The 15,276-nt window shown below is 42.3% G+C and overlaps 2 protein-coding genes across 3 annotated transcripts in view; both read left to right on the plus strand.

Annotated features, from left to right (window-relative positions):
- The first annotated feature begins 117 nt into the window (after positions 1-117).
- Positions 118-5,526, plus strand: ddx47 (DEAD (Asp-Glu-Ala-Asp) box polypeptide 47). Its single transcript, XM_058653418.1, has 12 exons — positions 118-289; positions 497-590; positions 1,207-1,395; positions 1,478-1,549; positions 2,122-2,240; positions 2,891-2,962; positions 3,087-3,203; positions 3,313-3,459; positions 3,962-4,099; positions 4,196-4,266; positions 4,413-4,542; positions 5,094-5,526. The coding sequence occupies exons 1-12, from the start codon at positions 155-157 to the stop codon at positions 5,301-5,303; spliced, it is 1,494 nt and encodes a 497-aa protein (XP_058509401.1). The 5' UTR covers positions 118-154; the 3' UTR covers positions 5,304-5,526.
- A 508-nt stretch (positions 5,527-6,034) lies between these two features.
- Positions 6,035-15,276, plus strand: part of LOC131475321 (myosin-10) — a 51,794-nt gene continuing 42,552 nt past the window's right edge. For both annotated transcript variants that reach the window (XM_058653366.1, XM_058653367.1), the window contains exons 1-3: positions 6,035-6,156; positions 7,776-8,153; positions 14,698-14,854. In XM_058653366.1, the coding sequence (XP_058509349.1) occupies positions 7,809-8,153; positions 14,698-14,854 (502 nt within the window). In that variant the 5' untranslated portion in view covers positions 6,035-6,156; positions 7,776-7,808. The remainder of the gene's footprint in view (positions 6,157-7,775; positions 8,154-14,697; positions 14,855-15,276) is intronic.

Raw genomic sequence — 15,276 nt, forward strand, 5'->3', positions numbered from 1 at the left:
AATACAATATCATTTACTTTCTGTATATACCCGTGTATTTTTGTTATGCCTTCTAGCTTAGTAATACAATTCCCATCATCCATTGCTCGAGCTCGTGCTCGCGCTTCCGCATCTGCGCATTGCTGATCTGACGACACGTTGGGAAGGAAGCAGCATGGCGGACGACGACCGGGAGGAGAGCGAGAAGACGAACACATGTGAACTACTCGATGGCTCGAGTAGTGACAGTGATATCGGTGACGTTAATGGCGGTGAACCTGAAGTAACAGTGAAGACCTTCAAAGACCTGGTGAGTTTGTCCCACACGACGCAAACAAACGGAGGAGTTTTAGCATCTTGGCAGGCTGAGTTAGCTAAAGCATTACAAACATCATCTGTAAACATTGTCATTTTGTCCTTAAAATATTACCTGGTGTGTGAAAGCATATCGTTGACTGGCTGGACAACATTATGAGCCTCTTATACATGTCTTATCCGGTTTCTTTACCTTCAACAGGGGGTCACAGAGGTTCTCTGTGAGGCGTGTGATCAGCTGGGATGGAAGAGTCCAACAAAGATCCAGATAGAGGCACTACCGGTCGCCCTGCAAGGTCAGACACTACAGTAACATCACTGTGATATAAACTGTTCTGTTTGTGCAGCCCCTCCAATAGTCGAGCTTGATCAACTGTATTTAAATAACTTGCCACTGTAAATATAGAAATGTCAATGGGCAGAAGATACCCTACCGGTTTTACGTCCAACGTCCAACATCCAAACACAGAAATTGGTGAATTATTTTCAATGTTGTAAGTACATGGCAGTGTACGTAATACTCTGCATTTCAGTGTGTTTTATTGGACACAGCAGTCGTTCTCTGCATTTATTACTTTAATTTGCTATATGCAATGCATTTAATTTATACATTAAGCGTTATGCTGAACAATTCTCACAAAGATTTGAGTGATCTGGATCTCACGTAAACATGTTGTTTTAATTATTGTTATGATAGGATTGTCTTATCTTTCTCAGAGTGTCCAGTGAATACCCACATACACACGGGGAGAACATGCAAACGTAACACAGAAAAGCCTGAACCGGAGCATGAACCAGCCACCCTCTTGCTGCTGCTAGTTAAATGCAGCGCCGTGTGCCCCTTTTGCATATACTGCAAAAAAATATATGTATGTGATCTTTGTCTTTCTGTATCTCTTTATTGAACTGCAGGTCGGGATGTTATTGGCTTGGCAGAGACTGGTTCGGGAAAGACTGGTGCCTTTGCTCTGCCCATCCTCCAGTCACTGCTGGCCTCACCCCAGAGGCTTCATACCCTCGTCCTCACCCCCACCAGGGAGTTGGCATTTCAGATCTCTGAGCAGTTTGAGGCTTTGGGCTCCAGCATTGGTGTTAAATGTGGTATGTTTTGCTCTTTTGTCTTCAGTGATGCAGCACACTTTTTATGGTTATGTACCTAAATCCTGTCTTGTTTGTGTCACAGCTGTTGTAGTTGGTGGGATTGATATGATGTCCCAGTCTTTGGTGTTGGCCAAGAAACCACACATAGTTATTGGTAAGGTCAATTTTTTTATATTTTATTTAATTAACAGCAGTAGGGCTTAAACTATTAATGGATTACTTAATTATGGTGAACTATTTTGATAATCGATTTATTGGTTTATTGTTCAGCTTCTTAAATGTGAATATTTTCTGGTTTCTTTGCTCTATATAACAAATCATTAAAATGGAATACTTTTATACATACATACAAGACATTTGAGAATTTCCAGGTTTAAAAAAACACTGATCAATTTTTTTCAACATTTTATGGACCAAACGATTACTTGATGAATCGAGAAAATAATTGACGGATTAATCGATTATGAAACACCAGCACATTAGCTCAGGCTGTTACTGAATTGATGGTAAAGTAATAAATAGACCAACAATTACTTAATGTGCTCATGGGAAGGGTTAATTGCAAAGATCAGAAATTATAGGGTGGCAATAGAAATTAGAAGAGTTACATCTTTTATATTGCAAATGTATCACTTCTATTATTAACTTAATATGTTCACCTATTATGTCAACTTATAATTGTAGTATTGGCATACTGACAAATGAGTGACGCATATGTGTTCGCAGCCACACCGGGTCGGTTGATAGATCACCTGGAGAACACCAAGGGCTTCACCCTACGAGCTCTGAAGTTCCTGGTCATGGACGAAGCAGACAGAATCCTCAACATGGACTTTGAGACTGAGGTGGGTGTTGAATAAAACGAACAAAAACACCTCATCAACATTCATGACTGCAGTCAACCAAAGGGATTCCACTTCTACTGAAATTGTACCTGCACCTTCTGTCATTTGGACGCTAGGGGGAAAAAGGTGTGCTTGTTATCTCCAGTGCTCTCGACTCAGCAGCCTTATAGATGTAAATGACTTATATATAAGTAAACAACAACTGCAGGAAATTGAACTCTCTTTTTGGTGAGGAAACGTGTTGGTGGTTGTTCTGACTTTGCAAAGCCTGCAGTGTTCACACTATTTGTTCACATTTGTTCGAAGACATTGTAACCGCACAGTCGCCGTCTTTGACATGGTGTCATTTAGTGTGGAGATGACTTTGTTTTGGCAAATTTAAATCTCAAACTGGGGAAAAGGTTTTCTATCTTCATCAATATGGAAGTACAGTAATGTTAGGCAAAAGTTCTACATTTCAACCCCTGTTGTCTTCCTTTCATTAATGTATATTAATGTATATTTGTGTATTTCAAAAGAAGAAAACATGTCTTATCTCAAACAACAATAGATTTACTGTTACTGAGCTTATCTTATGTACAGAATACTTGCAAAGATAGTGTGATGCTACTTGAAGCGTTTTTGTTGAGTATTCTCTCTGTTTTTGCCAGGTGGATAAAATCTTGAAAGTGATTCCCAGAGAGAGACGCACCTATTTGTTTTCTGCCACCATGACCAAAAAGGTAGGTTGACACTTACTCTATGCTGCATGGTAACCATAAAATCTGATTATCAGGCTTCTGAGCTTCTCACCATTTGAAAAGCCTGTACACTGTGTTTCTGGCATTGACTGTGGTTTGTTTACAGGTCCAGAAACTACAGAGAGCAGCTCTGAAAGATCCAGTGAAATGTGCAGTATCCACAAAATACTCTACCGTTGACAAACTCCAGCAATACTATGTCTTCATACCATCCAAGTACAAGGTGTTGTGATGTCTTACTGCCATGTTTGTCATAATCCTAACCTACACTGAACTTGTATGTAGTCTGGATTTCATGACACTGAAGTTGTTTTTGCTTTTTGGGGCTCTAGGACTGTTACCTGGTGTCCATCGTGAACGAGCTGGCTGGGAACTCGTTCATCATTTTCTGCAGCACATGTCACAGTGCCCAGCGGGTGGCGCTGTTGTTAAGGAACCTTGGAATCACTGCTATACCTCTTCATGGCCAGATGAGTCAGGTAGAGCTGCACAGAGAGACATAGACACACAAACACACACATTTTTGTACAGCTTTCTTAGTAAGGACACTCACAGACATAATACACTTAACACAGGCATGTCCAAAGTCCAGCCCTCTGTGAGTTATTTTAATTACTAAAACAAGCTCTTTGAGTTTTCAACTTCTTTTCTCCATATAACAATGAAATCATTAAAAAAAATCATACATTTTTGTCCGTAAACAAAATAATAATTTGTCAATATGATCATTTTATGCTACATTTCTCATTATCTGTTATTGTCCTTCCATGTTTGGTTAAAGGGTTTTTATTGCTGCATTAACAGTAAACATCAGCTTTGTACGCGTTTATCCTGTTTCAGCCAGCAGGTGGTGGTATTTCAGCCTCTAGATTTGTGTTGTGTTCATTTCTGTACAGCTAAATTAATTTTGATGTAATTATATTCTAGATAAGATAATAAAAATAATGCCGTTAAATGCTGTATTCACCCTCTGTATTTCAGAATAAACGTCTGGGAGCACTAAACAAGTTCAAGTCCAAGTCTCGATCGGTGCTGCTGGCGACCGATGTGGCGTCCAGAGGGCTCGACATTCCTCATGTTGACTGCGTCATTAACTACGACATCCCCACTCACTCAAAGGTTCCATGGAGCTTGCAGTCACATTGCCGCTTTACTTGGTGATTGAGTTATTTTTATTGAATTGATTTTAATGGATCATTTATCTGTCTCTCTCAGGATTACATCCATCGAGTTGGCCGAACAGCCAGAGCAGGCCGGTCTGGAAAATCCATCACCTTTGTCACTCAGTAAGAGTTTTTTTAAAATGCTTATTATTTGCTATTAATTGCTTTTGTTTAAACTAATTTCTGCTCTCCTCACGCCTTTTCTAATGTGTTACTACATGTGCCGTGTGCAAGTGGATGAGAATGGGTTTTCTGTCCTTTTGTCTTAGGTATGATGTGGAGCTTTTCCAGCGAATTGAAACCCTTATTGGGAAGAAACTTCCTGCTTTCCCTACACAGGAAGAGGAAGTGATGATGCTGGTGGAGAGGGTGAGCGAGGCCCAGAGATATGCCAGGCTGGTAAGTCAGCTTTACCAAAGTGATTATTTCTGAATCTTGTTTCAGAAACGGTTTATAATGTTATATAACCATACTTTTATGCAGTTACTTTGCATGTCAATGTATTGTGTGAATTGTTTTTGTCATCATTTTGTCACGCCGATGAACGCAGTCTATTCTCGTACAAAGCTTGATGTGCCAAACTGAACTGTATCATGATGGAAACACGACTAAGAAGACATCAAGCTTTATATTAGAATAGACTGGATAGACTTCCATTGAATATTTACACTGATCGCAATACCGTTTTACTCTGGTACTCAATGGAAAGGGTGCTGAAAATGGAATGATTGGGGCCAGTTATTTGGTACTATGCAAAAAATGCATACATGACCATACCAGACTGAATCGTTTCACTTGTTGGAAACACAAGCCCGGCTTTCTTATCACTGGATGATGTTATGTAACATAAAGTCCAGTGATTGGGTTGATATTGGCTTTATTTGAGTCTGTGCTGTAAGTAGTGTCAATAAACACTAAGCTGAGGAAAGTAATAATATTTTCCTCCTCAGGAAATGAGGGAGCAAGGCGAGAAAAGGAAAAGGCCCAGAGGAGGAGGAGATGAAGATGATACAGAACAGGCAAGTGGAGTGAGGAACAAAGTGAGAGGAGGAGGAGGATTTGGTGGTGCTGGCCGTGGCCGCGGCGGCGACGGCGGCGGTGGTGGTGGAGGTGGTGGAGGAGGGAAGAAGAGCAGAGGTGCCTGGAGGGGAGGGCGTTGAAGCCTCCCACATCAACAGACTGTACATAACCGCAACATCAATGCCATCCCTGTTTTTGGTCTAAAACTAGATTATGACAACAGCATGTTTTTCCAGCATTTAGTATGAAAGCAAATGTCTATTTAATTACAGAAACATGCCTTTGCTCTCCTCCTTCCTTCCTTCTTTGGATTTTTTTTTTCTCTCTCCCCCATTTGTAATAAAATACCACTGTAAAACCAAATGCTTGTTTGTGGTGGAGTGATGTATGATTGTGTTGAGCTGCTGTGTCACTTTCAGACACAAGAGGGCAGTGTTTGAGTTTACATCATTCATAATTCAAAACACCAAGGATTCAACAATACTTTTGATGTAACACATGGCTAAAGAAATGACATCCAGGTTAAAATATTTTGTCCTGATTACCAAAGAATAATTCTGATTTCAGTACTGAGCAAAAACAAATGTGGCATTAACCGAAGTTTAACTTGCAAAATGAAATTAATATGTAAATTACCCGGTGGGACATCATATGTGAATTGCTTATTTAATTTCTTTCCTCCGAACAAATATGTTTCTTTCACTGGTAAACACTGCAGAAAAGCAACGGTTGAAATGTGCATAGTTTTCCATGAATCTCATTGGTTTGGAGGAAATTTTGGGGGGATGGTTTATTCCAGCCAATCACGGAGAGGGTGAGAGAAAGACCGCAAAGTGACAGACCAATTGTGTCCATCGTGCTCTCAGTGCAAGGGGGGTGCTGTGCATAGATATTAGGTAGATATCCGAGTTTTATTTTTCAACGCCTCCGCTACACTCAAAATACATATCTCACTGTGTCCACTCGGGAGTCTGAAGCCACGGTTCTCCTCAGGTGAAGCATACCAGTGTGGAGTTATTGATTATTGATCTGCATGGTGACTTTCTGTGTCAGCTCAGCGCACCGGAGGAAGGCGGGAGCAGCAGCAACAGCAGCAGCAGTAGCGGTCAAGTCTGCTCGGTTAGGAGGGGCAGCACTGAGCACTGAGCCTGACTGAGGTGGTGCATTCCAGAGCCCCACATACATGCCTGCGTTTCAACTGTGAGTCGCAGCCAGTCGCACACAGGTTCGCGTCACGGCTGGACCGAACAACGAAGGGAACGGGGTTTGACTGCTGCTGCTTCTGCTGCTCATTCGCTCTCTACACCTGGTAAGTTTAGTGTGTGGAGCGTGTCCGCCGCGGGGCCGTGGGCTGACTGTGACGGAGAGCGTGGTAAGTGAGCGGCGGTGCAGCCTCCGGGAGGATGGAGGATGGAGACCGCGTCTGGGAGCTTAAGTTAGGCTGTAGTGGTTGTTTGTGGAGTGAGTTCACATTTAACACATTTAAAGCTGCCCGTTGGCTCTTCCTGTGGTGTTCTACTTACTCTTTACTTTACCTATGTTCAGTTAGTGAAACAACCCTGTAACTTAATGTTCAACAGTTACGTGGTAGCTAGCTTACTTGCAAGTCAGCTTTAACTGTTGTTGGTTAAAAATGCCATGAAACACTATAGAAGTCAAAGTAGCGACGACATTGACAACAGATATTATTGTGAAAAAAACACTAACTTTTCTGTGTCTGAAGATAAATATCAATAACACATTAGTGTCTATATGCCTGCATATTTTAAATGATGTGTTTGTTAAGAAGCCTCAATGTAAAAAAAAACCCCAGCGTGTTACAGTGAAACGTATTAGACTACTGTCCAAATAAGAAGCACCCGCAGTAAGTTGATTGTGGTGAATTGTAATTACCAAGTGAATGGAGGAAATGTATTAATATCGATCTTGATTTCTGTCACTTCAAGAAACGTCTGAGTCTGGAATTAGGACACATACAGCTTCTGTGTCTGTCCGCCTGTTTCCGTGTCGCTCTGATGTCATGGCAACAGTCAGTGTCGCCTTGATATGTCGCTGTGCCATGTACGTGATGCTGAGTCAGTTGAAGCCCAAGATGCCTGATCCTTGATCCTGTGTCTTTGAGTTGTTTGACAGACGTCAAAGTCATCAAAGGCAAAAAAATACTGTGATGACTTTGAACTGGAAATTTTTTCTTTGATATAAAGACATCAACCATCTCTAATTCAAGGAACGCCTGTTTGTGGACAGTGATAACTGTACTTTTGGATATATAATTTCATGTTATGTACATTCCACATGCTAACTAAGTTAAGACTTGGAGTACCTTTCCTGCTAATGGTCTCGTTCATTTTTAACTTAATTTATGCAGGTTGTAAATGTGGAGCAGAAGATTAATTAATGGACTATCAAGTTTTTACAAGAAAAACTGGGGCGTTTAGATATGAGCCATTCAGGTTGTTAAAGCTCCCAAAGGAGCAGTGACGCCTTTGTATGCAGTTATCCGGTTCATGGAGAAGTCATGCAGGCTGCAACACTAGACTTAAAACCCTGGTTTGAAATGTGGTGTTCAGTGGGAGCCTGTATCTAAGTTCCTGCAACCTTCTGTGTTCTAGGTGGCCATATTGCTCTGGTAAACCCCAGGAAAGATGTCTCATCGGAGTGGGCAAGAGGACCCAGAGCGCTACCTGTTTGTGGACCGGGCTGTGGTTTACAACCCGGCCACACAGGCTGACTGGACAGCCAAGAAGCTTGTGTGGGTTCCCTCAGAGCGCCATGGATTTGAGGCGGCCGGCATCCGAGAGGAGCGCGGCGAGGAGGTGCTGGTGGAGCTGGCCGAGAACGGCAAGAAAGTGGTCATCAACAAGGACGACATCCAGAAGATGAACCCCCCCAAGTTCAGCAAGGTGGAAGACATGGCCGAGCTCACTTGTCTGAATGAGGCGTCTGTGCTGCACAACCTGAAGGACCGCTACTACTCGGGGCTCATATATGTGAGTGGATTAGACTTGGACCCCCTCAGGGGGTGTGTTTTTGTAACCATTTATGCTTTCCACACTGTATGCAATGTTGTGTGAATGATTAACCTTTAAACTCTCAGATCGCCTCCTTCTTACAGCTATAGTTTGAGTTTTACCCCAGGTTGACAAACATAATTACAGAATGATTGGGAGGATTTTTGGCTTAACTTTTGGCCGTCTGCCTTTTGCACCCTTACATAAGAGTGAGATCTGATATTTATCGTTGAGGGCATTGAACTCTTTCTTCCATGTGAAGCCTGACCACACACACATGTTTGCACACAATATGAGTGACAGATGTCTCTAAACCTTTTAACTATTGACAGACGTTTCCCCTCCACTGGATCACCTCTCAAAAGTGCCTCTGTGTTACAGATCGTATCCTCCCCCATAGGTTCAGTCTCACCTCTGCTGAAGACTGGCCTCTTCCATAAACACGGCTGGTTTCAGTTTGTTTGTTCTGCTCTGTGCTCCTGCTGTTGGGCCTTGTTTGATCACAGATGGCTTGACCTCTCTCTTTCGTCTGCGTAAAACTAAACACATTTGGCCCAAGATGAGGGATGGCAGTGATTTGTTTTGCCTCTTTTAGCCTTACATTTAGATGTAGAGGAATTACAGCCAATCGTTGTTCATTCACCCAATTATTATTATACATGACATATCAGTTGACGTCTACTTGAATTGTTGATACACACACCGTATTAGACAAATGGAAAGATTCTATTTATACACCAAATCTGAATTTTGAAATCACTGTTGCTCGTTCATGATCATAACACGCATCTATGGTATCTCTGTTTCTCTGTGATCCCATTTCACTACAGACAGAGCTGCTCTGTGATGTTCTAGTTGTGATTTTGACCCATTTGGTGACACGTTTTCCAGGAATAGAATATGGGTTGTTATCACCAGACACTGAGAATCAGGGACTGAAGAATGATTGCATTTATTTACCCATGTTGGAGCAAATTCCCCCTTTTGTTTATTAGGAAATCTCCTGTAAATATGCGTCAAGTGTCAGGAAAATGTCCCATAAGCTGTCTTGAATTTGACATTGCATCTACCAAATCTCGCATCTTCCTTCTCTCATACCTTAGTGTCATGTTTTCTACTCTCTTGTAGCTTCATAGAATTGCTTTGGTGCCTGTTAATTTGCCTCTTGCCTAAAAGCAATTGAAAACATGTGTGTGACTGTGTTGGTTTTCTGTCAAGAAGAGAATTGTCCAGTCCTGTTGAGCTTGTGCTTCAATGAAGAAATCCCCTACGTTCCAGACTTTTTCCAATGTGTTTTATTAGCCCCCCAAAGCTCAGCTACGTGTACTGCAGACATAGTATAATGTCTCCCCCAGGCTATGTTCTTAGATGAGGTGGTTGGGAATACGTCCATGTCTGAATCACAGTGTGGATCTACATAGTCTGCTAAAAGTAGCCACATTTTTTTCTTTGGGTAAACATTTCATGGGGTGATGCATACATTTCCCAGTGCATAGCTCACGTCACTTATAGTACAGTCAAATAGATGAGGCTCCCCTTCTCTTTGTCCCCTTGTAAATGTAACAGATGGTCATGGTCATGGCCTTCACATTGAATTTATAAAGTAAGACTCAGCACCTGCCAAATAAGTCATTGCTACTGATCAGTGTTCCCATTAACACCCAAAAACAGCAGCTAGTTCCTGGTAATGTTTGAAAACGTGTGACTAGGGATGCACGATGTTATTGCCACGATATAGGTATCGGCAGATATTGGCTGTCGATACAACAGTAGGCTAAGTAGGCTGCTACCTCCTTGACTTCTATGCTGGGGCCCTCTACTGTACAACTAGTGTTTTTTACAATAGACAAAACATTCTCTGGTATCGGTTATCAGACAAAGCACTCTCGATATATCGGTGTTATTATAGCAGCTCAGCCTAAAACTTCCGCTACTGAGGTTTCTAACTCCGGATAACCTGGTTGACGCGCTTTGGCTTGGCGATCGCTCTTTTGAACTCTCAGATTGAATGTCCACGCTGTTCGTTTAGTTGCAATATTTTGGCTTTATTGCTGTGCATTTTTTTTGCATAAGGAAATTCCATCAAACAATCCAATACAGTCATGAGAAGCGTCTCCGCGGTACAGCGGTCGAAAACCGTTTGCCCCTCCCGGTTCACAAACCTGACAATGACAGTGATATTGCCACCTATATACACCTGAGCTCCCCCCTCTGAGAGCACAGCGACCCCACACACACATCGAGTGAATTACACCAAACCTCATTACACAATCAAACACATTCGGCTCCTATAGGTGTATCAGATATCGGCAAAAAGTCCAATATCGTGCATCTCTTCATGTGACCATGGCGTCTACCTTTATGTTAATTCTGTGGGTTGTAGTCACACTCCATAGCTTGGCAGCACCTGACATCTTTAGATCACCGCTGTGTTTTTAGTCCTCTGATCTGTGTGGGATTGGCCCGTCCCACACATGCTCCTACTCTGACGCTTTGCTTGTGTAATGCTTCCATCCATGTTGCAGTTAGTCAGTCAGTCAGTCGGTTATTGTAGCAGCTTTCTCTCTGTGAGGTGGTGAGTCACAGGCTAACTCCGTGCTAGCGCTATGCTCCTCCATGCTAGTGGGGCTACAAGCAGGCCTTTGTGTCATGAGATAAGCCTCAGCTGTCAGAAAGCCTCAGCATTCTTCCATGGCAAAAAGATCGTCCGTCTGTCTGTCTCCTGCCGCCCACTTCAGCTCGGCTGCTGCTGAATGTCCGGCCTATCTTCCCCAACTCTTTCTCACGCTCACAGACATCACATGATCTGATGTATTTCTTTATGTCATTCTCGCATTTTTCCATGTCCTCATTCTTTACATCCGTATTTGCAGCCCTGTATTTCCGTGAAGATGTTAAGACACATGTGTATTACTCACACATGCTGTGTTTCTGCTCAAAACTTGTCCTAGTTTCTAATGCTGAATCTGCTGTAGGCAAAGGGATGAAGCAGCATATATGAAAACAAAAATGCACAGTCATGCTCATTCTCCTATCTCTGTACAGAATTATATGAGGAGTTCACGTCTGAGGTTAAGTTACACGTTCACTCTCTTTTTATAGGACATTTAATGTCATTCTTTAGCATCATGTTTGCTAAAAGCATGATTTTTTACTGAACTACTAAAAGATTGCAGTATGAATTTTCAGCCAATGGCAACTCTGCTCTAAAATCCTCTATGCAAAAATCCCCAAATAATTAAAGCTGGAGAGAAGCAGAGAGTGTCCTACTGTGGCCAGTGTGATTTGATACTTTGCACCTCAGTGTGTTGGACATATTTCAAGCGGCTTGCTTAAAGTTTTCTCTGGCTTTGTTTTTGAAATCACTAAACTGGAACCTCGCAGGGGAATGGTCAAGGTCTCCAGTTCTCCTCACAGATCAGTTGCAGTCAGACAGCCTCTGCACACAGAGTGTCTTCTTCAGCCTCTGCAGTGGAGAACAGTGCTGTATGTCCACGCAGGCACACTGACTGACTGGTCAGAGGCAGATGGGCTCGGCTGTTGTGTCTGCTGTTGCTTGTGTGTTGCTCAGCTGTTACTAGGCCACACTATCCCTTCCCCTGGATCTGATTTCACAGTTGAAATATCACCTTCTCTTTCGTGGACAAGGCTAGGCCGGGCACTTTGGCAGGTGTTGTTGAGGTAGTCATATGCTGTGCTAACAGAGCAACAGTGGTCACATGTTCTTTATTATACTATATCTTTGATCCTGTGGGTTTTTTCCATAACAGTTTCCAGATTGGAAGCAGGAGCAGTAACAGACATTATAGCTATTACTATTACTTACTGTCTTTTTTTATTTTTATTTGGAGGAGTGTATATTTTAGAATAAGCTGGATAAATTAGGAATCTCTAAGGCTGTTCACACCTGGTGTTATTAACATTCGTCCTGAGTGATGTGATCACAAGTGGACAGTGCTATAATATTGGTTATCACAATTATATTATCTGGTGATATAGAGGAGACTGTATATTAAGTGCACAGGTAACCAAACAAAACATATAGAAACATGACGGAGCGCTAACTGCAACAGTCAATATTGGACCTATAGTCCAGGTATCTCGCTCCAGCATTGCCAGCTGCTTCTGTGCTGTATGCCATAAAGAGGAGACCCTCCTTATTTATAGCAGCTCCAGTTTTCAGATAAGGGGAAATTAACATTTCATAAGCCTTGAAAAGGAGAGTGGGCAGTTAGAATTTCAGTACATCCTCTGTGCCTCGCCTTCTCAGTCTGAGCTCCATAGGAGCAGTTTTCAGGAAGGTTGCTGATAAAACGATACAGGGTTTGATAGACCACTGCTTTTCAAATGCATTGGACCTCTGGGAGTGCTGTCAGCCTGATCTTTGCCACACTCTTCATTTCTTTCTGCCTTGCTCACCCTACCCACTCTTTTCTTCCCTGTTCTCATTTCTGTTTCAGCAGTATAGAGCATTGGTTGCTCAGTTTTCAATGAGAGCCCCAATTGAGCGCTGTCTACTCTCTGGGGCCCCTTTGTCATGCCTTAAATGTAGTTTTCATCATCATAGCAGCAGATATCCTGATGCTATGATGGATAAAGATCACATTTTGACAGCTTTTAAGAAATATTATACATATGTATATATAATATACTTAGGTCTGATACCCACCATCTGGAGGGTCAGCAATGAATAACGACCAACTGTGCTGCTTGTTCAGATTGGCATGCAAAGGTGAAAAAGGTTGCACTCGCACACATGGCATTGAGTACAGCCAACAAGCAACCAGCATGAATATTTTGCATCTGCGACAAAAGGCCCCACGGTTGGTGTAGTGGTTAGCACTCTTGCCTTTGTGGCAAGAAGACCTGATGTTGTGACCCGGGCCGTTCTGCATGTTCTCCCTATGTGTGCATGGGTTTTCTCTGGGTTCTCTGGTTTCCTCCCGCGGTCCAAAAACATGCAAAGTTGGGGATTGGTATGGTTGTTTGTTTCTATGTGACACTGTGATGGACTGGCGACCTGTCCAGGGTGTACCCTGCCTTTTGCCCCATGTCAGCTAGGATTGGCACCAGCTCCCCTGCGACCTTCATGTGGAGGATAAAACCATTGAAGATGGATGGATAGAGAACAGAAATTTCTTTCCTACCCAGTATTTAGTGTTAGTCTGTATTCAATGACTCAATGAGAAAGAGAAAAAAAAATCTGGAACACCTATTAGGCAATGGGACAGCAACAATGTCTGGGAAGAAGATGGAAAGTGTCCTGCTGTTGTAAGCCGTTGGTGTTTTACTTGTGAAGGAACATAGAAGTTGTTGTTATTTGCATGTTTTATCATTTCCGTGTGTCTTCTTGTCGTCCATTTGGCTGAAGCTAAACAGCCAATCTCAGTGATCTCAGTCTTTGGTGGATGGCCATGCTGAAATGGCTGTTAAGCCGGCAAGGGTCAATGGTGCTGCACACACTGCCCCAACTAGGGCTATGGGAGGTCATTAGCTACCCACCGTCCAACCATTGTGGCAGTTTGTCTGGGTCTTACACTGTCCTTGAAACCAGCATCGAGCCCACTGGTTCTGACCCTTGGGGTCTTCACTCAAATATGCTGAACATCTTCATGAAAAGAGTATGTGTATGTGCTATGGGACTAATTCCTGGTCGGTTTCCCCTTTTTCACCCATGCGTGCATTGTTGTGAAGCGTCATCTGCAGCAGGTGCTGTATGTATAGAATGCTAGTGTGATAGGCAGGGTGGACATTTGTGCCTCTAGACGTAGCCCAGCATGCCATGAAAGTCATACTACTGGTAAGCAGCTCTTTTTCTATGTCATCTATAGAAGGAATGCATAGCCCCTATAGCATCTGCAGAATGAAAGAGAGCCAATGCCCCACCAGGGCCTCACTCATTCCTAGCCGCCTTGCTGCCTGGTCCATTCAGCCTACAGCATAGCTGAGAAGTGTTCATACCACACACACTCTCCGGGGAGAGATCTTTGGGCTAATTACACAACCAGATGCAACACACCACAAGCTAGTAGTGCAAGGATTTTGCTGTGACGTCAATATTCTTACACTCTTTCTTCTCATTTTTAGCTATTTTAGATTCTATTCATTCATTAGGATGACTCTTTGGGACTTTTGTTTTGTTTTGCACGAGAGAAAATAGACTGTTTAGTGTTTCTTTGCAGTCTCCACTCCCCTAATTCTGTCTGACTCTATCAGTCTTGCCTAAGTTTATCACTGTATTGCGTGCCTGCGCTCATGACGTAAGCTCCTAGAAAAATGAGTAATGGCCAAGTGATACAATGCAGACCAGGTGATGCTCAAAAGCCAGATACTTGCATGTTTCTGTTTAATGTGAGAACACTGATATATTGCTGTTGTAATTTTCATATTTACTTCAAAGTTATGTTGCCTGTTTTAAGCCAGATGTGTTTTTATATAATGAAATATGGTTATTTAGATTTTGATCTGCAGCTTCTCTTTTTTTCCCCCCTCACCGTATCTTTAATTCTGTCTTTAATTACAGACATACTCGGGCCTCTTCTGCGTGGTCATCAACCCCTACAAGAACCTCCCCATCTATTCAGAGAACATCATTGAGATGTACAGAGGGAAGAAGAGGCACGAGATGCCTCCACACATCTATGCCATCTCTGAGTCAGCATACCGCTGCATGCTTCAAGGTATGACACAGCCTTGTTTTTTCAAAATGTCCCCTTTTATTTTGCTTCTTTTTAAGAAAGGTTGATGGAAGTGTCAGGACTTAAATTCACTTTTGTCTGTTTAATGTTAGAGAAAGAGTTGCTGTGTAAGGGTTACTAAGTCAGTATCATCAACTTTTCCTTAACAAAAGAAAAACTAAAAAAAAACATGTGTTTGCACCTTTGGCAGAATCCTTTCATAAAAAAGGATTTTCCTGGTAGTAAGCGGGAATGTTTCTCTTCAGGCATCACAGATCACACATTATTATTATTATTACAACATATTGATAATGCACCTTTAAAATAAGAGTGGGTAAAACTTTACAAAGCAATACAGTAACAACAATACTTTTGCAACACCATCTTATTTCTAATGCAATAAGCTCAGTTAGGAGAATTACTAT

Source organism: Solea solea, chromosome 16 (assembly GCF_958295425.1).
Source record: "Solea solea chromosome 16, fSolSol10.1, whole genome shotgun sequence".
Classification (NCBI taxonomy): domain Eukaryota; kingdom Metazoa; phylum Chordata; class Actinopteri; order Pleuronectiformes; family Soleidae; genus Solea; species Solea solea.

What these genes read in the sequence shown, in the direction of transcription:
- ddx47 (XM_058653418.1), top strand. Translation starts at nt 155, where the DNA reads ATGGCGGACGACGACCGGGAGGAGAGCGAGAAGACGAACACATGTGAA. An exon ending in TGAAGACCTTCAAAGACCTG is followed by an intron (nt 290 to 496) that starts GTGAGTTTGTCC and finishes TACCTTCAACAG; the next exon opens with GGGGTCACAGAGGTTCTCTG. An exon ending in CAGCATTGGTGTTAAATGTG is followed by an intron (nt 1,396 to 1,477) that starts GTATGTTTTGCT and finishes TTTGTGTCACAG; the next exon opens with CTGTTGTAGTTGGTGGGATT.